Raw genomic sequence first — 20,483 nt, 5'->3', positions numbered from 1 at the left:
TCTGAAGTGTGTGCCATTTTCTTTCCCATCCTAGGCAAGCTTTGGTTACTAAACCAGATGAAGCTCAGTTTCCCGAGTCCTTTTGCTCTTACTAACACTATCCCTGTTTCTCACCCTTCCCGCCATCGACCAAGCCGGGCATCCCAGCCGCTGAGGTGGGTATAGGTGTTGTAGCTGAGGCAGATGCGGCCGATGCTGTTGGGTTCCCTGTCCCCCCTGACATGGAAGACGATTACGAACCCGAGCTGCTGTTAATGCCATCCAATCAGCCGGTCAACCAGCCCATTCTGGCCGCGGCTCAGTCCTTGCATCGGGAAGCTACCAAGTGGTCTAGTAAGGTACTGATTAGCACCCCCGGTTGGGGGCTGCTCCAAATGCATCCGGCCATGTGCAGCCTTGACACATTGCATCACTCATGATCTGTGCGGGTCCTGTGAGTCTGAGCAGGGCGGGCATCTGTGTGTCTGCACCATGTTGTTAGGACTGGCTTCACAAGTTTCATAGGTCTGCTAATGCCAGATTAATTGGGTTGCATTTATGTTCTGGGGATGGAGAGAGATGGGGTCACTGTTGGAAAAGATTCATTTTCTTACTGACCTTGTGGCCATCAATAGAACTTTAAACCCCTGGGGAAGCGTGGATGTGTGTCTCAATGACTTCCAGGTCAAGACCATTAAAAGGTCACCTGGCCTGACCATTGAGCCCCCCACTGACCTCTCACTGATGGCTTAGGCAGAGCTGGTCAGGGTCAGGAGCAGCTTTACATGGCAGGGTCTCTGGGGAGGACTGCTTTCTGCCCTGCACTTGGCTGTGTGGCAGATGCTGGCCTTGAAGGGAGCCCACAGAGAAGGGAGCTTCATTGACTGCTTGTCCAGGTGTCTCAGTGGGAGGGAGAGGGAAACGGAGTGCTCAAGGCTGTAGGACAGGCAGCAATCGCAGTCCTTGGGGACTGAGGCAAAGCTAGTTTGGGGAGTAGGGGGATGGGGGTGATCACTTTTTTCCATTTCAAGGTGGCATGTTGCAAGAAGGAAGGGTTTGAAGGGTGATGGGTAATAACTAACCGTGGCACTATGCTGTCTTCTAACCAAGGTCATGAAATCCTGGAATGACCCCAGGTCTGCACTGGAAGAGGCAGACCCAGAGGGCCTCCCCTAACACACCCCTCGCCTCATGATTCCTTCTCATACCCGTGTTCCCTCCAGCCTCAATGATTGCCTGAGACGCCACATACCCTCCGGCATAAGTGATCAGCCACTTCAAGGTGCTGTGGGGGTCTCTCACAGAGCACCCCGCGGTGGCATGGTCTGTGTTTGCCTCACTGCATTGTGTGGAAATTGAAGAGCATGAGGGGAAAAATGAGGTGGGCCTGGCCTTTTAGGTAGTTTTGAACATTGCAGTGGCTGTTATTTGGGGTTATTAGCCAAAAGATGAGCCTTTCCAGGGTACAAAATAAGTGACTTGTGTATTTCTTTATTATGACCCATGAAGGTTTTAGTAAACCAAAATGCCAAGTCTAAGATAAACTGCCATCAGTTGGAGGGGGTTGCAGTTACAGCCTGACGTAGGATTTCTGCTTTCCTGATGCCTCCCTGGCATCCTCTTAGCTGGAGGTTCCCTTAACCGGAGGCTTCACTTAGCTGAGGGGCCTGAAGACTTGATTCTTTATCCTTTTACATGTGAAGAATTAAAGCAACGTCGTCTTTCCGGCTGATGGGAAAAACGAGAGGCAGTAGAGGGAGGGCCAAAGCAGTCTAGATCAGAAAATATCTTTTTTTTTTTCCTCATTCAGGCTGAGAATAGTTACTTGGGATTTTAAATTCTGGTTAAGTACTGAGAGTCCTTGGCTGCTATTTGCAACAAGGGTAAGGATGAGGGGGCTGATTTCAGCGTCTGGAAAGGCTCCTCTGTATTTTTCCCCTCAGGTCAGCTCTGCTGCTTTCTCCCTTGTAGAAATGAAAATGCCTGTTTAACCACTCCTTGGCCCTGTCCCCATGTTATTGACACGATTAACCTGGAGATGCTGAAGAGCTTATTCTGTGCCGTGCCTGGGGCGCACATGCTGCCCTTCAGACTAATATCTAGGTCTTCGTCTTCCTTTTTCGTCAGCCAGGAGATGTCTCTCTCCATCCTTCCCTCTTCTCTCTCCCCCTTCCTCTCTCCTCTGTCATTTCTCTTTCTGTCTCTTTGACATGGAGAGCTGGGGCGAGTGTCCTGGCTCATTCTCTGTTTCTCCAGTGCTGTCCATATCACTCAAGAGTGGTCCTTTTCTCCTCTTCTCCCCTTTCCAGAGGGGTGCTGGAGTGGCAGGCTCCCTCCTCTCTTCTCTGTACCTCCACTTCCTTTCTTAACTTGGCCAGAGCGTGGGCAGAGCTCACACTGTGTCTTTGCTTCTCTCCAGGGCAATGACATCATTGCAGCAGCCAAGCGCATGGCTCTGCTGATGGCTGAGATGTCTCGGCTGGTAAGAGGGGGCAGCGGTACCAAGCGGGCACTCATCCAGTGTGCCAAGGACATCGCCAAGGCCTCAGACGAGGTGACACGGTTGGCCAAGGAGGTTGCCAAGCAGTGCACAGATAAGCGGATTAGAACCAATCTCTTACAGGTACTCGGGAAAGACAGTGTGTGTGTGTGTGTGTGTGTGTGTGTGTGTGTGTCAGAGTGGGAGGGATATGAGAGGAAGAAAAGCAGGAGAGAGAAAGGTGCGTAGAGGACGAAGAGGCATTTCAGAGGGGAAAGAATAGCGAGAGGGAAATATACAGTCAGGAAAGTTTACTTACTAATCAGGTGAAAGAATTTGACTGCTTCCGTTTCTGGACAAAGGCGCAGTACTGACCCTGGGGAGAAAACAGGTGGAATCTTGCTGCTAATGTACTGAGTGCCTTCTGTGTGCCAGCCACTGGGAATGCAGAGGTGGATAAGTCCTGCCCTCAGGAGCTTGCCGGCCAAATATGGAAACATACCTAATTAAACTTTCTCTTTAGGTGTGTGAGCGGATCCCAACCATAAGCACCCAGCTCAAAATCCTGTCCACAGTGAAGGCCACCATGCTGGGCCGGACCAACATCAGTGATGAGGAGTCTGAGCAGGTATGTGTCTGCTGCTTTTGGTTTCTTGCCAGCAGCCTCTGCCATTTTGCAGCAATTTAATACAACTTTGGGGGAATTTTACCTCTGAATTGAGTATTCAGTATGCGATGGACTCTTTGACTCCCAGGAGGGGACAGACTGTGTTGGGGAGATGCATCGGAAATCTGGAATTGGAAGTAAAGCTCTTGTGCAACTTTTGTCAGCCAGCAGATGGGAAATTGAAGTGTAGGGAGGTTAAGTGTCTGTAGTAACACTATGAATCAGTGGCAGTTAGGACTCTACTCAGTTCTTTACTCCGGGGAATAGGTTTGGTTCTCTGAGGCCTCCAGTGCTTATTCACTCTCACCCACTGCATGCTTTCCAGCCCTGGGTGGTAAGTGCCTCAGGGAGGATGACTAGGGCAGGCTTTTTAGCGACAGGAGGTGGGTAGGCCTGTGCTGAGAATGAAATGATAGCTCAAAGGAGGTGCTTCCCTTGTATTCTCTTTAAGTTTCTCTGACGGAGATAGAAATAAGGATGAGCCAGGTATGGAGGCATGTGCCTGTAGTCCTAGTTACTTGGGGGCTGAGGTGGGAGCATCCCTTGAGCTCAGGAGTTCCAGACCAGCCTGAGAAATAGTGAGATCCCCTCTCCACTAAAAATAGAAAAAATTAGCTGGGCGTGGTGGCAGGTGCCTGTAGTTCCAGCTACTCAGGAGGCTGAGGCATGAGGATCACTTGAGCCCAGGAGTTTGAGGTTGCAGCGAGCTATGATCATACACTGCACTCTAGCCTGGGCGACAGAGCAAGACTCTGTCTCAAAAACAAACAAACAAAATCCCCCCAAACCACAAACAAACCCAAACAACTGGCTGGGCGCAGTGGCTCACACCTGTAATCCTAGCATTCTAGGAGGCCAAGGTGGGAGGATCGCTTGAGGTCAGGAGATCAAGACCAGCCTGAGCAAGAATGAGACTCTATCTCTACTAAAAATAGAAAAAAGTAGCCCGTTGTGGTGGCGAGCTCCTGTAATCCCAGCTACTCTGGAGGCTGAGGCAGGAGAATCAGTTGAACCCAGGAATTTGAGGTTGCTGTGAGCTAGGCTGATGCCATGGCACTCTCGCCCAGGTGACAGAGCAAGACTCTGTCTCAAAAAAAACAAAAACACAAAAACAAACAACCTAGGTAAACTATATAGTATATCAGTTAGTGATGATAGGTTCCACGTAGAAAAATGAAGAAAAAATTGAAGGATGAGCAATGCTGAGAGTTGGGGACGTGGTTTGTGATTTAAAACAATGTGAGCAGGGAAGGCCTCACCAAGGTGACAATTGAACAAAGATCTGAAGGAGGTGAGTTGGGGAGACGGGATACCTGGAGAAAGAACATTCCAGGTAGAGGGAACAGTGGGTCCTGAGGGAGGAGCATGTCTGACGATCGAGACAGAGTACATGCTACAGGCCATCTGAAGGCACACAATCAGTGACGGTCCACTTTTGGGTCCTTTTTCGTGATCCGGCTAACCCACCAGTGATGTGGGCAAGTACAGGGGATGTCAGGTACCAGTGGGGTTAACTGTGGTCTACACCTGGCTTAAACCTATTTTGGAGGCAGGGCTGCATCAGGGACTGTGAGTAATGGAGAGTTCCTCTTTCCTTACAGGCCACAGAGATGCTGGTCCACAACGCCCAGAACCTCATGCAGTCTGTGAAGGAGACGGTGCGAGAAGCAGAAGCTGCTTCAATCAAAATTCGAACAGATGCTGGCTTTACACTGCGCTGGGTTAGAAAGACTCCTTGGTACCAGTAGGCACCTGGCTGAACCTGGCTGGGATAGAAACCCCTACTAAACAGAAGGAAAATGATCTGAGTCCCAGGAGCCACCCAGAATTACTGGGGTTGAAAGCCACATGCTGGCCTGACACATCAGAAAGGAATAGGAGCCTCTTCACATTAGAAAACATTTATACTTTTTTCATGGACACTTTGAAATGTGTCTCCGTATAAAGCCTGTATTCTCAAACACAGTTATGCTCGTGCACTCTATCCCAAATAGGCAGGTTGGGTTTCTAGCTCATGGACTTCACATAAGCTCAGAATCCAAGAGTGAACACTAGCCAAGACACCCTGCTCTGCCCTTGATCCCTAGGAGACATTTCCCTCTGTGTCCCTCTGCTGGACCCCATTTACCCTTCCGGGTTCCCAAGACCCAGGGCCCAGGCAAGTCAGTTAAGAAGGAAATCACTGTGCCTCCAAAAACTGTTTTGAGCTTTCCATGCTGCTGCTGACCCTGCCTACCTTCCCTGGGCTGTGCAACCTGGGTCCTTTTCAGAAGTGAGCTTCGCTGCTGCAGGGGAAGGTGGCCGCGGGGGAGCTCCAGCATATGGGGCCTGGATTCATTTCCTGCCCTTCCCCGATTTAATCCTTCTAGTTTCCCACAGTATAAAACCAAATTTCACAGAGGAAATCAGAGTCATATGATTCTGTCTTTACCATGCCCCTGAGCAATGTCTGTGCTAGGGAAACTTCCCATCCCGTATCCTGCCTTGGCCACCAAGGTAGCCATCCCACAAACACACTGTGTCCTGGTGCTCTCTGCCACTGGAGGGGCAGAGTAGCTGGGGTGTGGCCCTGCCCATTTTCCTCGTGGGGCCACTCCCAGGCGCTCTATGCTTTGTCACTGCCTGCGGAGGTCTGTGCTGAGGCCTTATCATTCATTGTTAGCTCTTAATTGTTCTTTCTGAGCTGAAATGCTGCATTTAATTTTTAACCAAATCATGTCTCCCATCCTGGATTTTGTAGTTTTCCCCAACACCTTTCCTAAACAAGATTTTAAAGATATATAGGTGTTCATCTGTAGTTTTGGAAGATCCTTTTTATCCTTTTGAAATTAAGTCCTAAGAATTAGTGCTTGCCCCCCAAGAGTGTTTAGTGGAAAGGTAATCCTGTCTGAAGGACACTTCCTGCCTAAGGCAGAGTGGTATCTGCAGACTAGAATTCTGGTGCTACTAGGAATGAATCAGTGGGAAATACTCCTTTGTAATTCCTTCCTCCCTTCAGCCAACTACAACCAAGCCTGCTACATCCTCTTCCAAGTACGACTGTTTAAGAGAGTAATGGGTATAATATTTATCACCACAGTAAGATTCCTATTAGGCAAAGTTAGAGAGGGCAAATTTTCCTTTTTTGTACCTATCACTGCTAAGTATTTCCTGGCATATGAAACCGTATTTCTTCCCAGAGCCCAGAACCAGATAAGTAAAGGAGTAAGAATTCCAGCCTGAATGTCCTTCCTTCCAGCCTTCACCGTGTGTTCGATCCCAACACTGAATGTGTAGAACTTGTGTTAAGGTGGTTGGTCCTGTACTCAGGCTTCCTCTATTTCCTTTTAATTGATGAAGGTTATTTTCAAAGCCCTCAGCATATTTGTGTAGTGCTTACCTGATATAAATGCAATATTAATGCCTTTATGAATCTATGCCAAAGATCACCTTTTGTTTTACTAAAGATTAGAGGGAATAAGAAAAATCATGTTTGCTCTCCAAGTTCTTCCAGTGGTTTGAGACACTGGTTTATACTTAATGCCAGATGTGCTTTTCTCTAGTATCAGTGCTCAAGACACAGTGAAGCAATTTAAAAGACAAAAAAAAAAAAAAAAAAATCCCTGAATGATTAGATATGTCACCACTAAAAAACTACATTTATAAGCTAGGATTTATTATATGCAAATATTTTCTGCCTCTTCTTTTGTTCTGTTTAAAACAATAAAATGCATTTGTATAAATAATGCTTTAAACAATGGGTACGTTATTTTAGCAAGAACTTTTAGGTCAGGTTTCTCTTTCATTTTGAAGAATAGCCAATGAAACTAATCTTCAAGATCTGAAAACTAAAGATTTTTATTTAATGCAAATGTTTTAGAACATATTTGCTTAATGAGGATCTGTGTGATAATGGACAACTTTGGGGATTATACCATAGAAGGAACGACGTGACAAAGGTTAACAGTAGGCAGAAGGCAGTCAGATGATGCGGATCACCCCCCAGGGGAAGTAGTTTGTCTTCATCTCAGAAGATTCTAGCTATTCATGGAGACCGTCACTATCCCCTAAGAAGCTGACGTTGTTAAATATGCAGGAGCACCACAGGTCCATTTTTCATATTCTGAAGCCCAGTACAGATAGTAGAGTTGTCAGGGATCCACCAGGGCTATGAGGCAGAGTTAGCTGTTGGGGACATAGTCCTCCTCTTGCTTGAGGAACACTAACTATAAAGGTAGGAGCAGGTTCTTGGAGTACAGTTGGGACATCACTGTTTTTGCCTGATTTTCTAGATCTGAAAGGGGTGAATATCATTAAAGGGTGATATTGATATTTAGTGTTGCCAACTGCTTTTATCACTGCTTTAACTCAGAAAAGCTGCCGACTATAGAGGCAGATCCCAGGCTGTTTGAATTAAAGAAAAACGTCCAAGGCTGCTGAATTAGCAATCTCTAAAACTGTCTCATTTCTGTTATTCACCATGCTCACTGGTGCTGCCTTCCTGCTGCATTATAGTTATTTTCTCAACTCTGTTGCCTCTAAGGACAATAAGACTAGCATTTTCCAAGGGTTCTTCTGTAGCACCACTTAAGGAATGAGCCCATCAGATGCACTCCCTTTGAATAAAATGATAGTGATGCCCTCATGCAGACAATTATAATCTACTTCATTTGCTCTTGGGATAGACTCCTTTATGAATTTAGGAAAAGGGAATATTCTGGGATTAGCTGGAATTCTGTGCTTGAAAAATATTCTACTACTACTAAGTATTCATGAATATTTGTTATTGGTAGGTGGTAGTGGTGGTGGTAGGGAAGGTAGCTTTGATTTCAGTCTGTGGCCAGAAGCGTGATGCTTAAAGTAAGAATGGCCATTAACATATTGAGGTTAGGGGAGCAACTGCCAAAGCTTGTGCGATGATACAGAAAAAAATCTGGTCATGTTCAGCCTGTTCTGACACTGAGCCTCACACATCTGAGAATGTTTGATCAACAGTGAGGCTTAAAAACAAAAACAATTTGTTGCTTTCATCTTTTTATTGACAGTATAGCCAGAGCGAGAGAAATGGTTTCCTGAATTCTATCAAATTAATAAATACAATAACTTAATTGTGAAGGAAAAGTCTACTTGGATATAGCCGAAATTGCTAGAGGCAAGGGTCTCTTGGCATATATTCTGCTTGGACAGAAGAGAAGACAGCATAGGAGGAAACTGGACAGTCCAGGTATGGATTGTTGGGATTAGGGATTATGCAGAAGAAAAGCAAATGTTCTTGCTGCTCTTTGGAGGTAAGAACTCTGAAGAGTAAGACACTAAAAATGAAAAGCAATTGCACTGGGTAACCAACCTTAGGCAAAAGGAATAAATATTTGGCAACATTTTGACTTTAGTTGCCAGTCTGAGATTGGTCACTCTAGAAATTTAGAAGTTGCAAAAGTGGCCTTTCTTACGTGATGAGAAGCAGGCTGCACCCTGGGCAGGCAAAGTAAGAATGCTGCTGTGCAGTGGGCTCCCTCCACCAGCACCAACCACTAGCCCTTGACAGCGCACACGGGATCGAGAGTAAGGGCTGTCCTTAGTGTAACAGGGAAAGTCAGCTATAAGCTGAGAAGACTGAAAGAAAAGAATGGAGTTACAAGGAGAAAACTAATAGTATAAATAAGAACAAGAAGGAAATGTGAAGAATAAGCACTTATATCTTAACTTCAGCCTTTCTCCATTTCTTCATGTCTAATGAGGCAAAATAACCAGGCCAGGACTACCAAGCCTGTGAAGTTGAATGAAATGATACAACTGTTGACTGACCTTCTAACCATGATGATCAGTGTGGTATCATCAGTGTTACTGAGGGTTTTGTTTCTGCCTCATTATAATGCACTTCCATGTATTTTGTCAGTACAGTAGAGACATTTAAGTACTCAAGTGATAATTATCACAATAGTTTTAGGAAGGAATCTGTGACTCTACCCTTGGGAAGCACACAATATGAAGAGGGATGCAGGCAAATTCAACCCCTTCAGAACAGCAACAAAAGATTAAAGATTAATAAAGACTGAGGATAGTGAGGCAGGCACATTTTCCTCCTTTTGCTGAACTGGGGCATGAAGCATTTAGGCTAACTATGGTTTAAGTGGTATTAGATAAGCTTTATAAAACATGAAGATGGCAAAGGTTTCACTTAAGTTTCTCTTTTCCTACTTTAATTTTCTTAAAAGTGCAAATGCTTGTGCTTGCAAAAACTTCCTAAAAGCAGAAATAGTGTTCCCTTTTACTACCTTAATAAAGCATTTGCCCCTTTGATACAAGTGATATTTATTATGCTAACAGCTGAACCAGTGGCACAAAATTGAGATGTTATTTACTTCAGCACGGTCCCTGTAAATCAAAATCTGAGCTTTACATAAAAATCTTATATATAAAAAATACAATACCAAGTACAGTGAGAAGGGAGCATGGAGCAGCAGTGCTCCCTGCCAGGGCCATGTGGAAGTGGCTTTTGCTACAGTGCTTGCTTAATGGCACAAGTGAAAAGCTGAATAAGGCAAACACTTGAAGAGGCAGTTTTTTGTAAACTTCTTGGGCTGGGTGGGGAAGGGTTCCCTCTGTTGGGAGAGACATTGATTTGGGATGGCTAAGATCAGAAGGTGTGACATTTGGCTGCACCTGACACATCATGTCACAGATTAAGATAGCTCCTGCTGGATGAGACCAGTTAACTTGTTTTAGGAGAGGTTATCACTGTAGTTTCTGCCTTTTCTGTTACAATGTACAGCGTCCAGGTGGTACCCCCCTGTGGAAGACTTCACCTCCAAAATCTTCCGAAGTGAAAAGATACAAAATAAGCTAAGTCATTAAAAAAGTCTCCTTAGCTTAAAGCTCCTTAAGAACCCTACATTAATTACTAAGCTACTTTGTTAGCGGTATGTAGCTCGACACAAATGCTTTAACTAGAATACGTATTCCCACCCACTTGGTACCTAATAGTAATAAATTGTAATGACACTTGGAAAACAAACTGATCTTGAGAAATTTTGGCCTCTTCTCATGTCCTCACTTGGAACTTCCCAGCTTTCGTGACATATTTGACTCCTTTAAATGGCTTATATTTCTCCCCATACATGTCCAAGCGGTTTACTTTTAAGCCTGTGTCAAAAAGAATGAAAAGGAATAAATTATCACAGTCACACCAGTACAGTTCTGCTAACTCAATACATTATCAGCAATGAACATTACATGGTAAATCTGACATTAGCCAGAGTCCCTTCCACCATTTGGAAGGATTGTCTCTTCCATTCGTGAATTAATGTACTGTGAGGGTACGGTTCTAGTTAAGATTCCCACATAGGCAGGGAATGTCTGTTAAGGATAATTCTACCTTTTGTAAAAATGAATGACTTTCTCTTTGGTGCTCAAATGAGGGTGGGGGGTGAAGGTGAGCTCTGAAATAAAAGTGCTTCCCAAAATCATTAATGTCTGGAGGGCTGGCCCCTAAGCACAGTGTAAAAGGCAAACTGGAGCCCTTGCACTTTCTAGAGAGGGAGTGTTTGTTACTCTTCTAAGCTCGTAATAATTGAGCTCAGCAAACTCAATTTCCCTTAAACACAAGTCAAACTTATCCTTACCTGAAATAGCAAGCTGCTGGATCTTGAACTGTATGTTGAGGCTTGGATTCTCTTCTGGCTTAGGTGCTCCAGACTGTAAATTTACTAGTCCTTTAAGACTTGGGAGCTTCTGAGGAGTAATTTTTCCCACATCCCATGTTAGTACCTTAAAAAGACATACAATCAAAAACAATCAAAGCCACTTGTTAAAAACAAATGCTCAAAGACAAGGTTCAAAGACACCATAAACTTCTATACAAAGTGAAGCACAGAGTCTTGAAAACGAGAGGCTTGAGATCTATATTGAGTTTACCACTAATTAGCTCTGTGACTCTGAATGGGGAGGGAGGGTGGAGACTCAACATTCGTTGAGCATTTACCTTTGGGTTAGCATTGTGCTCAGCACTATTCCCATGTTATCTCATAGAAGGCTGGGAAGTAGATTTTGTCTTCTATTTACCCATGAAGAAATTAAGGCTCAGAAAGATCAAATGACAGGGTCATGCAGCTAGTTAGAGGCAAGGCTAGGATGTGAACCTAAGGCCATCTGATTTCAAATGTTCTTTCCATTATACCATCATCTTCACTACTTTTCTCTGGACCTTTTTATTTTTCTGTAAATTAAGACTGACTGAGGTTGGTATTTTTAAACTTTTAGCTACGGAACCCTCTGTTCAAATGAAATCTTTAGTGTGTAAGCTCAACAGTAGATGAGGAAGCAAAAGTGTTACAGTTGAAGCCTGGGTAAAGGGCCAGGGATCTGAAGCTCCCCTTCTCAGCCCTGTGTGGTCTCTGGGGAGCTTCTTTGAATCCTTAGGACTGGGTTAAATGATTTTTAAAATTCCATGACTTTATTAAAAAATATGCCTTTTCATTTCTCAGGCAGCTCAATGACCCTGCTGTTTGAAAACAATCGTATTTTCTACCCAACAGGAAGCTGAGAGAAAATAATCTTTTACGGTTTTTCTGAAAACCCTCTGCTAGAGGCATGTTTAAATAGGGTGAGGAAGCAACTTTCCTAGCCAACATCCCCTGTGAAAGAGTATGAAATGATGCTTTTAAATTAAAAGGGAAGAAAAAAGCCTTAATGATCAATTTCTATTTTAATAATAGACTATCACAATAGCTTCTTGTATCCACATAATGTATATCTCTTTTAGAAAATCTTTTGTTTCTTCTTTCTCATTAGATAGTGGAGTCTCTGGATTACCAATGGATGAGTAAAGCACACTCTGAAAAAGGACAGAATGAGTCTCAGTTTTCTATTTACCTACTCAGTAGCAGCTGCAGGACGCCAGTGGCAGAAGCACAGCACAGTACACTCTCTAGGTTTTGATAGGAGCTTTAGTTTTAAATAAGATGCTAAACCCCTCCTACTGTCCCTCCCCGCAAATCACAAAATATATTGCAGAAACACTTGCTCACTCTTGATTTGAAGTGGCTGTACCTTGGTGACTGGATCAAATGTATAGCTGCCTTGTGTTGGTGTCAGGTTCATATTCAGCACAACTTTTGGCATGTGAACTGTCACTGTAATTCCTTCAATAGTTTTTCCCATATTCTGTTTTGGTCCAATTGTTATATCAAATCTGCCACAAGAGCTGTTCTCCTTAAAGCTGATATTATGTTTTACATATACTGGTATTGCCACTAGACTAAATAGAGAAACAAAGAAAGACACAAAAGAACACATATACACAATTAATGGTGTGGGACAGCTTCAGAGATGGCCTGAAAACCTCAGTCCAGAGTATCCTACCCTGCCTCTAACTCTACAATAGGGCTTTATACAGTTGGCCTTCCTTATCTGTGATTCAGCATCCTCGAAGTCAACAAACTGTGGACTGAAAATATTTGGGGCTGGGTGCGGTGCCTCAGGCCTATAATCCTAGCACATCAGGAGGCTGACTTAGGAGGATCACTTGAGGCCAAGAAGTTCAAGACCAGCCTAGGCAATAGTGAGACCCTGTCTCTGCAAAACATAAAAAGAAAATTAGCCAGGCATGATGGTGTGTGCCTGTAGTCCTAGCTACTTGGGAGGCTGAGGCAGGAGCATGGCTTGAGCCTAGGAGTTTGAGGTTGCAGTAAGCTATGCTGATGCCACTACAATCTGGCTTGGGCAATAGAGCGAGACCCTGTCTCAAAAGAAACCACAAAAAACAAAAACAAAAATATTTAGGAAAAAATAAGCCAGTAACAATAAAAAAAAATACAAATAAAAAAACTAACATGGTAATAACGATTATTTACACAGTATTTACATTGTATTAAGTATTACAAGTAATTTGGAGATGATTTAGAGTATACAGGAGGATGCACATAGGTGATATGCAAATACTACATTTTATATAAGGGACTTGAGCACCTGCTGATTTTGGTATCCGTGGGGTGGGCGGTGGTCCTGGAAGCATTCCCCTAAGGATACCAAGGGACAGCTGTACCTCTAGAACTGCAGATGCAGCATCTGGGCAAGGGGGTGCTGACTGTAGCACAATGGTACTACTGTGCTAGGAAATGTATGATTTTTCAGCAACAAGTATATAAAATCAAGACAGAAATCTGAAGTTTAATTATAGTGTAAACATTTGGGGCAAATGGTTCTAATTTAAAAAAACGAGTTAAAATCCCATTGAAAGATAATTTAAAATATCTGTTTTAAATACAAACTAAAACAGTTCCTATGTGATAAGAGCCAAGAAATAATTCCTTAACTTTCAAGACCTATCCTCATGTCACTCAAATAACTTCTGATATTTTCAGGGGACAAGCTAGCTACAACCCACAATGCTAAACTGTTCCTTTAAAACTCAAGCAGTGACTTGAAGCAGATAATTTGGGGAATGTCTTGGGCAGCTACAGGTCGATGTGTCTCCTGTTAGCCACAAAATCTACAGACCATAGTAAAATTATGGCACCAGTTCATAGTTTTTCCCAGGTTATGTGTGGTCCAAAAATGCTTGCTCTCAGCTACAGATTATACTAGTCTCAATTACTACTACTCTACACTCTTAGATTCAAGGTGTATTGGTTATTCTAGGCACATACATTCAGCAGTTCTCACTGGGTCTCCTGGTAAGCCATTGTTTAAGTGAGCATTGATGAACTCAGGTACCCAACTGTCAGAATGAAACAGGGAAAGGTGAGTTCTACTCAATACACTGATATATTTAATGGCAGACTACGGTTGACGCATTAACATACTTTTGTGAGCTGACACGGTATGATATGAGTCGGAAATTTCCATCTGGAGGAATAAATGACAAAACTCTTTCAGATTCCCAGCGCTTGAACCGGATGCAGGGGTGGAAGCTGACATCATCCAGAAGCCTTGGGTTCTGCCACAAAAACAGAAGACAGCCATATTCACATAATATGATGAATATGGCAATTCTCCTCTGGTACTATGAAAGATTAATATGCTCCCTAAAGATAAAGCAGTCATCTAAGAGTTTACTATGACATAATCTTATTGACACAACCACATCAACACAACCTTACTGTTTCATAATGCTTTAAAGTTTGCAATATTTTATATACATTATTTTATTTGAATTTCAATAACTTTATGAGGGAGAAAAGGCCAGTAGTATTATTTCCATTTCATAGATGAAAAAACTGAGGTTCAAAGAACTTAAGATCAGGACAAATTGGTGACAGAGACAGCACCAGAAATCAGTTCTCTTAATTGTTCTTAGCAGTATTTCATGCTGAGTCTAAAATGATACAAAAGACCAATGCCCTTTCACATCAGCAAAGCAAATAATTATTCAGTAAAAATGATACTGGAGATCTACAGAGGTAAGCCAGACAATTGTAAGCCACTTCTAGTGCACTTAGGCAAAGCCCTCTCCTCAGCATTTCCATAAAGGCCATGCTCATCTTCTAAGTGATTGAATGGGAAACTGTACTAGGAATATTTCTGAGATAATCTTTCCAATGTAAGATACAAACTTATCCCAGTATTTATCATTGCATTCTGTTCTTCACACATATTAGGCATACAAGGGGCTACAGAACAGGAGAATAAAATTTACCATGAAGGAAAGGGAGAGATCAGGCATTCCAGATAGCTTAATGCAAGCATCAATGACTCCCTGAATTTCGGCAAAGACTGTAGATCCTGAAGAAACAAATAAAAAGGGAAATTAAAACAGTGGAATCTGGGTCTTTACTAGAGCTATCGCTGTATCTGGAGTAATGGAGATACCCCCTGGGTGTCAGACTTACTGAAGCTTTGTACCTATATTAACAAATCAGTGGACAGAGGATCCATGACACCAGTTCAGACAGCTTCTTCACTGAAGTGCCATGGTCCGTACCTAACTCAGGTTAGAATATGATAATTCTAAGGAAAATCAAACTGTCTCCTTTATAGAGTTAACCCTGTAAGAGTACCGGATATGAGTTTAAAATGTTTTTAATAGAATTTTAAAATGAGGCAAGTTTCATAAGAAATGGACTAAACTACTCGTTAACTTTTTTGGAAATAGGAGCCACAATAGAAAATCTATTATTCTATAACATGGAATGTTATAATGGAAAGGGCACTCACTGAAAAAAGATATTGGCTTATAATTCACAAAAAGTCATCATCACATAACAACTAGTTGTGTGACCATGAGCAGTTCACTTAACTGTTCTGTGCCTCAGCTTCCTTGTGTATAAAATGTAAAGATAGGATTAGATGTTTTTAATAATAAAATATCATGATCCCAATACAGTACTGTTGTTTTGTCTGGTTACAAAAATAATCAGAAAGGGGCCCTTACTACAAGTGCTGTACATAAAGTAGTAGCAAAAGTAGGGTGTATGGTAGACATGCAATAAATGTTAGAATGAATAAACAAGAGAGAGAGGTATACAAGGTAATAAATAATTGACTTAAGGCATCCTAAGTTCTGATTTACAAATACTTGGCAGATTTCAACTAGTGGTTATGAAAATTATATGTAGCCTCTGGTCAAAATAGATTTTTATTTCATTAGAAGACAAATGCCTTTCCACTGAAATCATATTGCTAACGGATTTCAATTTTCTATTCAGCTTGCGTCAGCTGAATTGTTTTCCCCCAAATATGACCACATGCACATAATTACCTGATTTATCTATAATTGCATCTATTTCTTCAACGACATCAAAATAGGCTTCATTGTTTGTGTATTTTACCCCTGCCCGACGCCATGGGATGTTGGACAGCTGCCCAGTGGGGAGTGTATCCCCAACATTACTACTGCCTAGAAACCAGAAAAGGAGAAAGCAAAGCTGATATATAAAATGGTCATCAGAGAAGCTATTGCCAGAAAAAAGAAACAAAGAATGCTTTAGCTGCTTCTTCAATGTTTGGGTTTTTCTTCATTGAAGTTGTGGATGGTCTCCAGAATTGTCAGAGGCATATCCATGCTAACATGATCAAATTTCCAGAAGACAAAATAGGCCATGTGTTTCTCTGTCCTACCTGCTGAACCAGGTTAAATTCATTTACTTATCTTTTGCTTCCTGTGTGTAATGGTAACCTAACCTAATTCCAGTGGCTCAAGAACAGAATCTCATCCTGATGCCGCTGATGAAAAAAGAGGCTGGTTGTTTCTTCTGCCAATAAAATGTCTCCACTGAGAACAGAGAGTTATAACTAGGCCATTCCCTATTCAGCTTAATTCTATATGAGATGCTGCCAAGCAGGCCTCAGTGGAGTAACTAGATGAAGAATGTATTCTGGCCTTTTCCCATTTTCAGGTTAGCACATCAGATGGCTGCAATATAGCTAATTTTCAATATCTGGCTAATTTCCTGGCAAACTGACATACAACTAAAAATAAATCTGGTTATCCAAAAAATATATCCTTGAGCTGTGACTGACTTAACATTGTTTTGGTTAATTTACACTTCCAACTCAAAAGTAGTACATGCTTAACCAAAATTTTTAAAAAAATGTAGAAAGTCCAAAAAGGTGGTTTTAAAAATAAACTATCTTCTTACTACCAAAATACAACTATCATTAACATTTCTGTTAACATGATGGTATTAACATTTTAATATAACAGTATTTTGGCAAATTTCTTTAAACATGTTCCCCATGAATAGGTGGCGTTTGTTATTTTTTCTATTTTATAATTTTGTTTTTAATTGCACTTTAAAATATAGTAGCAATAATACTGTATATATTAATACAATTTTGTAGTCTATTTATGGTTGGCGTTCCTATCTCCAACCTGTTGCCTTCCAGAAGAATTTTCAAAAAGCAGTACTTTAATCATATTATCTTCCTGTTCAAAAACCTTCAATGTTTCCCCACTGACTTTATGATGAAAGCTAAATATTTAGCTTAGCATTCAAGGACTTTCTCAACTTAACTTTTCAATTTTACCTCAAACTTCTCAACTGAAAAACAGCTCTGTTTCTGCTAAAGAGGTTAATTTAACTCAAGGTTTTTCACTTCATATGTGATTTTTCTCATATAGTTTCATCTGTGAAGAATGCTCTTTTTCCTCCCTCTCTTCCTAAATTGATTCTCTAGGGTGGCTGAGGGCCACCCAGTACAGTTCAGGAGGGATTACTTCATCTATTGAACCATTCTCTTAAACTTTGTGTAACACACTGCCTCATGAATCTATATTTTTATATTCTATATTTTAGTAATTTTTTCTGACTATAAACATGTTTATTTTGGAAAATTAGAAAGTATAAAGCAAAAAAAAAGATAATGTGTATTTCCTCAGCTGGAGATAATCATTGTAAATATTTTAGAACTTTTTGGTCTGTGTGAATATTTACATATAACTAAAGAATAACTTTTTATGGTTTTGTGCTGAGTTTTTCATTTAATATTGTATCATGTACTTTCCAATGTCATAACAATATCTATAAAGTATGGAATTGCTTTTTAAAGTCTTATACTGTTGTTTATGTATTTTAATTTTTTTTCCAGTCTACCACTCAGAGTGTAAGTTTTAGGAGCACAGACACTCCACCTTATCTTTCTTTGAATTTCTCTTAATGCTCACCCTTGCACAGAGGATGAATAAAGAGCTGCTGAATGATCTTTTTCTTTTAGGCCATTCTCACCCCATTTTTAGATCAATGCACTGGAGAGGGGTTTACAATGGTGGACAGTATAACATTTCATAGTGGCATATAACATTTCATAGGAATCTTTCTCTAAAAGACTTTAATACTTTCAAAAGAATATTGCTATCTGGATGTACCTAATTTCTAGCTACACTCAAGAATGAAGCCCAGTTGGAAGCTTATCACAGAAGTACAGGCCCACAATGCATGAGATCTCACAAGTAAGCTAATTTCCTATTTCCTCTTGTTTTAATACATCTTTTGCATGTATGAAAACAAAAAACTGGAGGAGACAGTACATACTGTGTGGCAAAGAGTCTTAAATTTTCTATATTCTAGTGATTGTGGGGTAGCAGTATGCCAGTTATATAATGCTATTTTAAATATTAAAATGCCAGGCTATAAGTAGACTAAATGCTCTTCTAAGTGGGCTCATATACTGGCTTCTTTAGAATTAACCGGGATAATTTATTCAGTCTTATTATTTATTGTTAAATAATAGTAATAATATTATTGTGGTCTTGTAGAAAAACCTTTAGTAAGAGAGTAATAACCAAAAGTTCTTTATCATTTAAGACCCAGCCTCTTTCTATGAAAAGAAATACATAGTATATCCATTTTTCACATTCCTAGTAACTTTAATTCTGGCCAAACTGGACTACTTTAATAATCTATCAGATTATAAGCAACAAGGAGTGGTTCATAAAGTTTTAACTGCTCAGCTCCTAGTAGAGTATGTTTTTATCTTACCTGTAATAGAGTTGACAACAGAACGTAGAATTGTTGGTGGTTTAATTAATTCTTTCAAAATGTTTGATTCAGTAGCCAGCGGAAATCCATTGTCTAACATTTCTTCTAGGAGTTCATATACTATGACCACATTATCCTTAATTGCAGCCTCTGAACACTCACCAAAGTAGTCCTAACAAAATATACAGAATAAACTCACAGTAACATAATTCATTGTTTAAGATGATGAAAATATATAAAGCAGAGGGGGAAAAAGCCCTCTATAGTCCTAACACTACTCCTTAATATTTTCTTAAAATTTGTAGATTGAATTGCATTCACATCACATATCATACCAGAAACTACTGAAACATTAAACTGGAAACTAAACTACAAACTTCATTTGCCCTGATTAACTACTGTGAAACACACATGGATAAGTTTAAATTATTTGGTATATTCAGCAAGAGGAAATAATAAAATGTAAATATAGAAGAGTTTCCATAACCAATAAAAAATCTTGGGATCATCCAGAGAACTATATGTGGAGGGCAGTACTGTTTCCTGATGATATACAGTCGGCCCTGGGTATTTGCGGGGGACTGGTTCCAGGAACCCTCATGGATACCAAAGTCCACAGATACTTAAGTTCCTCACATAAAATGGCATATTATTTGCACAGAACTTATACACATCTCCCTGTATACTTTAAATCACCTCTAGATTACTTATTATACCTAATATAGAAGCTATGTAAATAATTATTATACTGCATTGTTTAGGAAATAAGTAAGAAAAAAATTCTGTCCATGTCCAGTACAGATACAATTTTTTTTCCTGATGTTGGTTGAATTCATGGATGTGGAACCCACAGATACAAGGGCCAACTGTAATTTGTAATACACATAAAAAAATAGTGAAAAGAGCAACCACGTGAGCCACGATATACCGTACAGAAAAGGGTTTACGAACTTACTCTTAAGTTAAAATGAGAGACAGAGAGTACATATCAAAAGCTGAGTAATTAAAGAATGTAATCATGTCTCACCTCCAACTAACTTGGGTAATTTAAGTTAGAAAGGTTTGATGGATAACCAACCTGAAAAGTGTCAGCAACTCGATGTAGGAACTCAATTACAAAGAGAGGTGGCACTTCAGTTTGTATGACAGACACAAAGAAGAGCTTATCCCGGTAGATACTGATGAGGTAGTGGTGAGGTGTTGAAATGACAGGTGGTACATTCTCAACATCAGCAGCTTTTTCCTGAGCTTCAAAGAAATAATCACAGACAGACTGGCTCACAACACTCTTCCAGTGCTTCTCTAGAAATATGTCACCAGAACAGTTTATGAGAAATAGACTGTGGATCATTTTCTGTTGGAGACAAAAAAGGTTTAAATTTATTACACGTCAAAACGTATCTTTGCATTACACTGACACAAAACCAAAGGAAATAAAAGAAACTACACACCGATATCACTTATGAATAAAGATGTAAAAAATCTCAACAAAACACCAGCAAACCGAATCCAGTCACATATAAAAAGAGATCATACACCCTGACCAAGTAAGATTTATTCCAGAGAAACTTCCTTAACCTGATACAGAGCATCTATGAAAATCCCACAGGTAATATCACATTTAATGGTGAAAGACCAAAAGTTTTCCCCCAAATAACAAGGATGTCTACTCTCACCATTTCTATTCAACATGGAGGTTCTAGTTAGGGCAATTAAGTAAGAAAATAAAACAAAAAGCTTCCAATTGGAAAGAAAGAAGTAAAACTGTATCTACTGTAGAAAATATAATCTTGTATTTAGAAAATCCTAAGGAATACACACACATACACACAAAACGATTACAGCTAATAAATGAGTTCATCAAGGTTGCAGTATACAAGTCAATATAAAAATAAATTGTATTTCTATATGCTATAGCAATAAATAATTTGAAAATGAAACTAAGAAAACAATTTCATTTATA

At 40.7% G+C, this 20,483-nt stretch overlaps 2 protein-coding genes across 3 annotated transcripts in view; one reads left to right on the top strand and one right to left on the bottom strand.

Moving 5' to 3' along the window:
* The window catches only part of VCL (vinculin), a 129,340-nt gene extending 122,493 nt beyond the window's left edge, over positions 1–6,847 (top strand). Inside the window, exons 19-22 of one of the 2 annotated variants that reach the window (XM_012663295.1) lie at positions 135–338; positions 2,399–2,602; positions 2,982–3,086; positions 4,727–6,847. In XM_012663295.1, the coding sequence (XP_012518749.1) occupies positions 135–338; positions 2,399–2,602; positions 2,982–3,086; positions 4,727–4,873 (660 nt within the window). In that variant the 3' untranslated portion in view covers positions 4,874–6,847. The remainder of the gene's footprint in view (positions 1–134; positions 339–2,398; positions 2,603–2,981; positions 3,087–4,726) is intronic. The other variant, XM_012663296.1, reaches the window with a different exon arrangement.
* A 1,274-nt stretch (positions 6,848–8,121) lies between these two features.
* The window catches only part of AP3M1 (adaptor-related protein complex 3, mu 1 subunit), a 25,734-nt gene continuing 13,372 nt past the window's right edge, over positions 8,122–20,483 (bottom strand). Inside the window, exons 2-9 of the mRNA XM_012663314.1 lie at positions 19,599–19,874; positions 18,521–18,692; positions 15,802–15,939; positions 14,740–14,825; positions 13,907–14,040; positions 12,153–12,360; positions 10,727–10,871; positions 8,122–10,247 (exon numbers count right to left, since the gene is read on the bottom strand). Coding sequence (XP_012518768.1) covers positions 10,147–10,247; positions 10,727–10,871; positions 12,153–12,360; positions 13,907–14,040; positions 14,740–14,825; positions 15,802–15,939; positions 18,521–18,692; positions 19,599–19,871 — 1,257 coding nt within the window. The 5' untranslated portion in view covers positions 19,872–19,874 and the 3' untranslated portion in view covers positions 8,122–10,146. The remainder of the gene's footprint in view (positions 10,248–10,726; positions 10,872–12,152; positions 12,361–13,906; positions 14,041–14,739; positions 14,826–15,801; positions 15,940–18,520; positions 18,693–19,598; positions 19,875–20,483) is intronic.

This window comes from Propithecus coquereli, unplaced genomic scaffold, assembly GCF_000956105.1.
Source record: "Propithecus coquereli isolate 6110/MARCELLA unplaced genomic scaffold, Pcoq_1.0 Scaffold80, whole genome shotgun sequence".
Lineage (NCBI taxonomy): Eukaryota > Metazoa > Chordata > Mammalia > Primates > Indriidae > Propithecus > Propithecus coquereli.
This window is presented reverse-complemented; position numbering and strand designations above follow the sequence as displayed.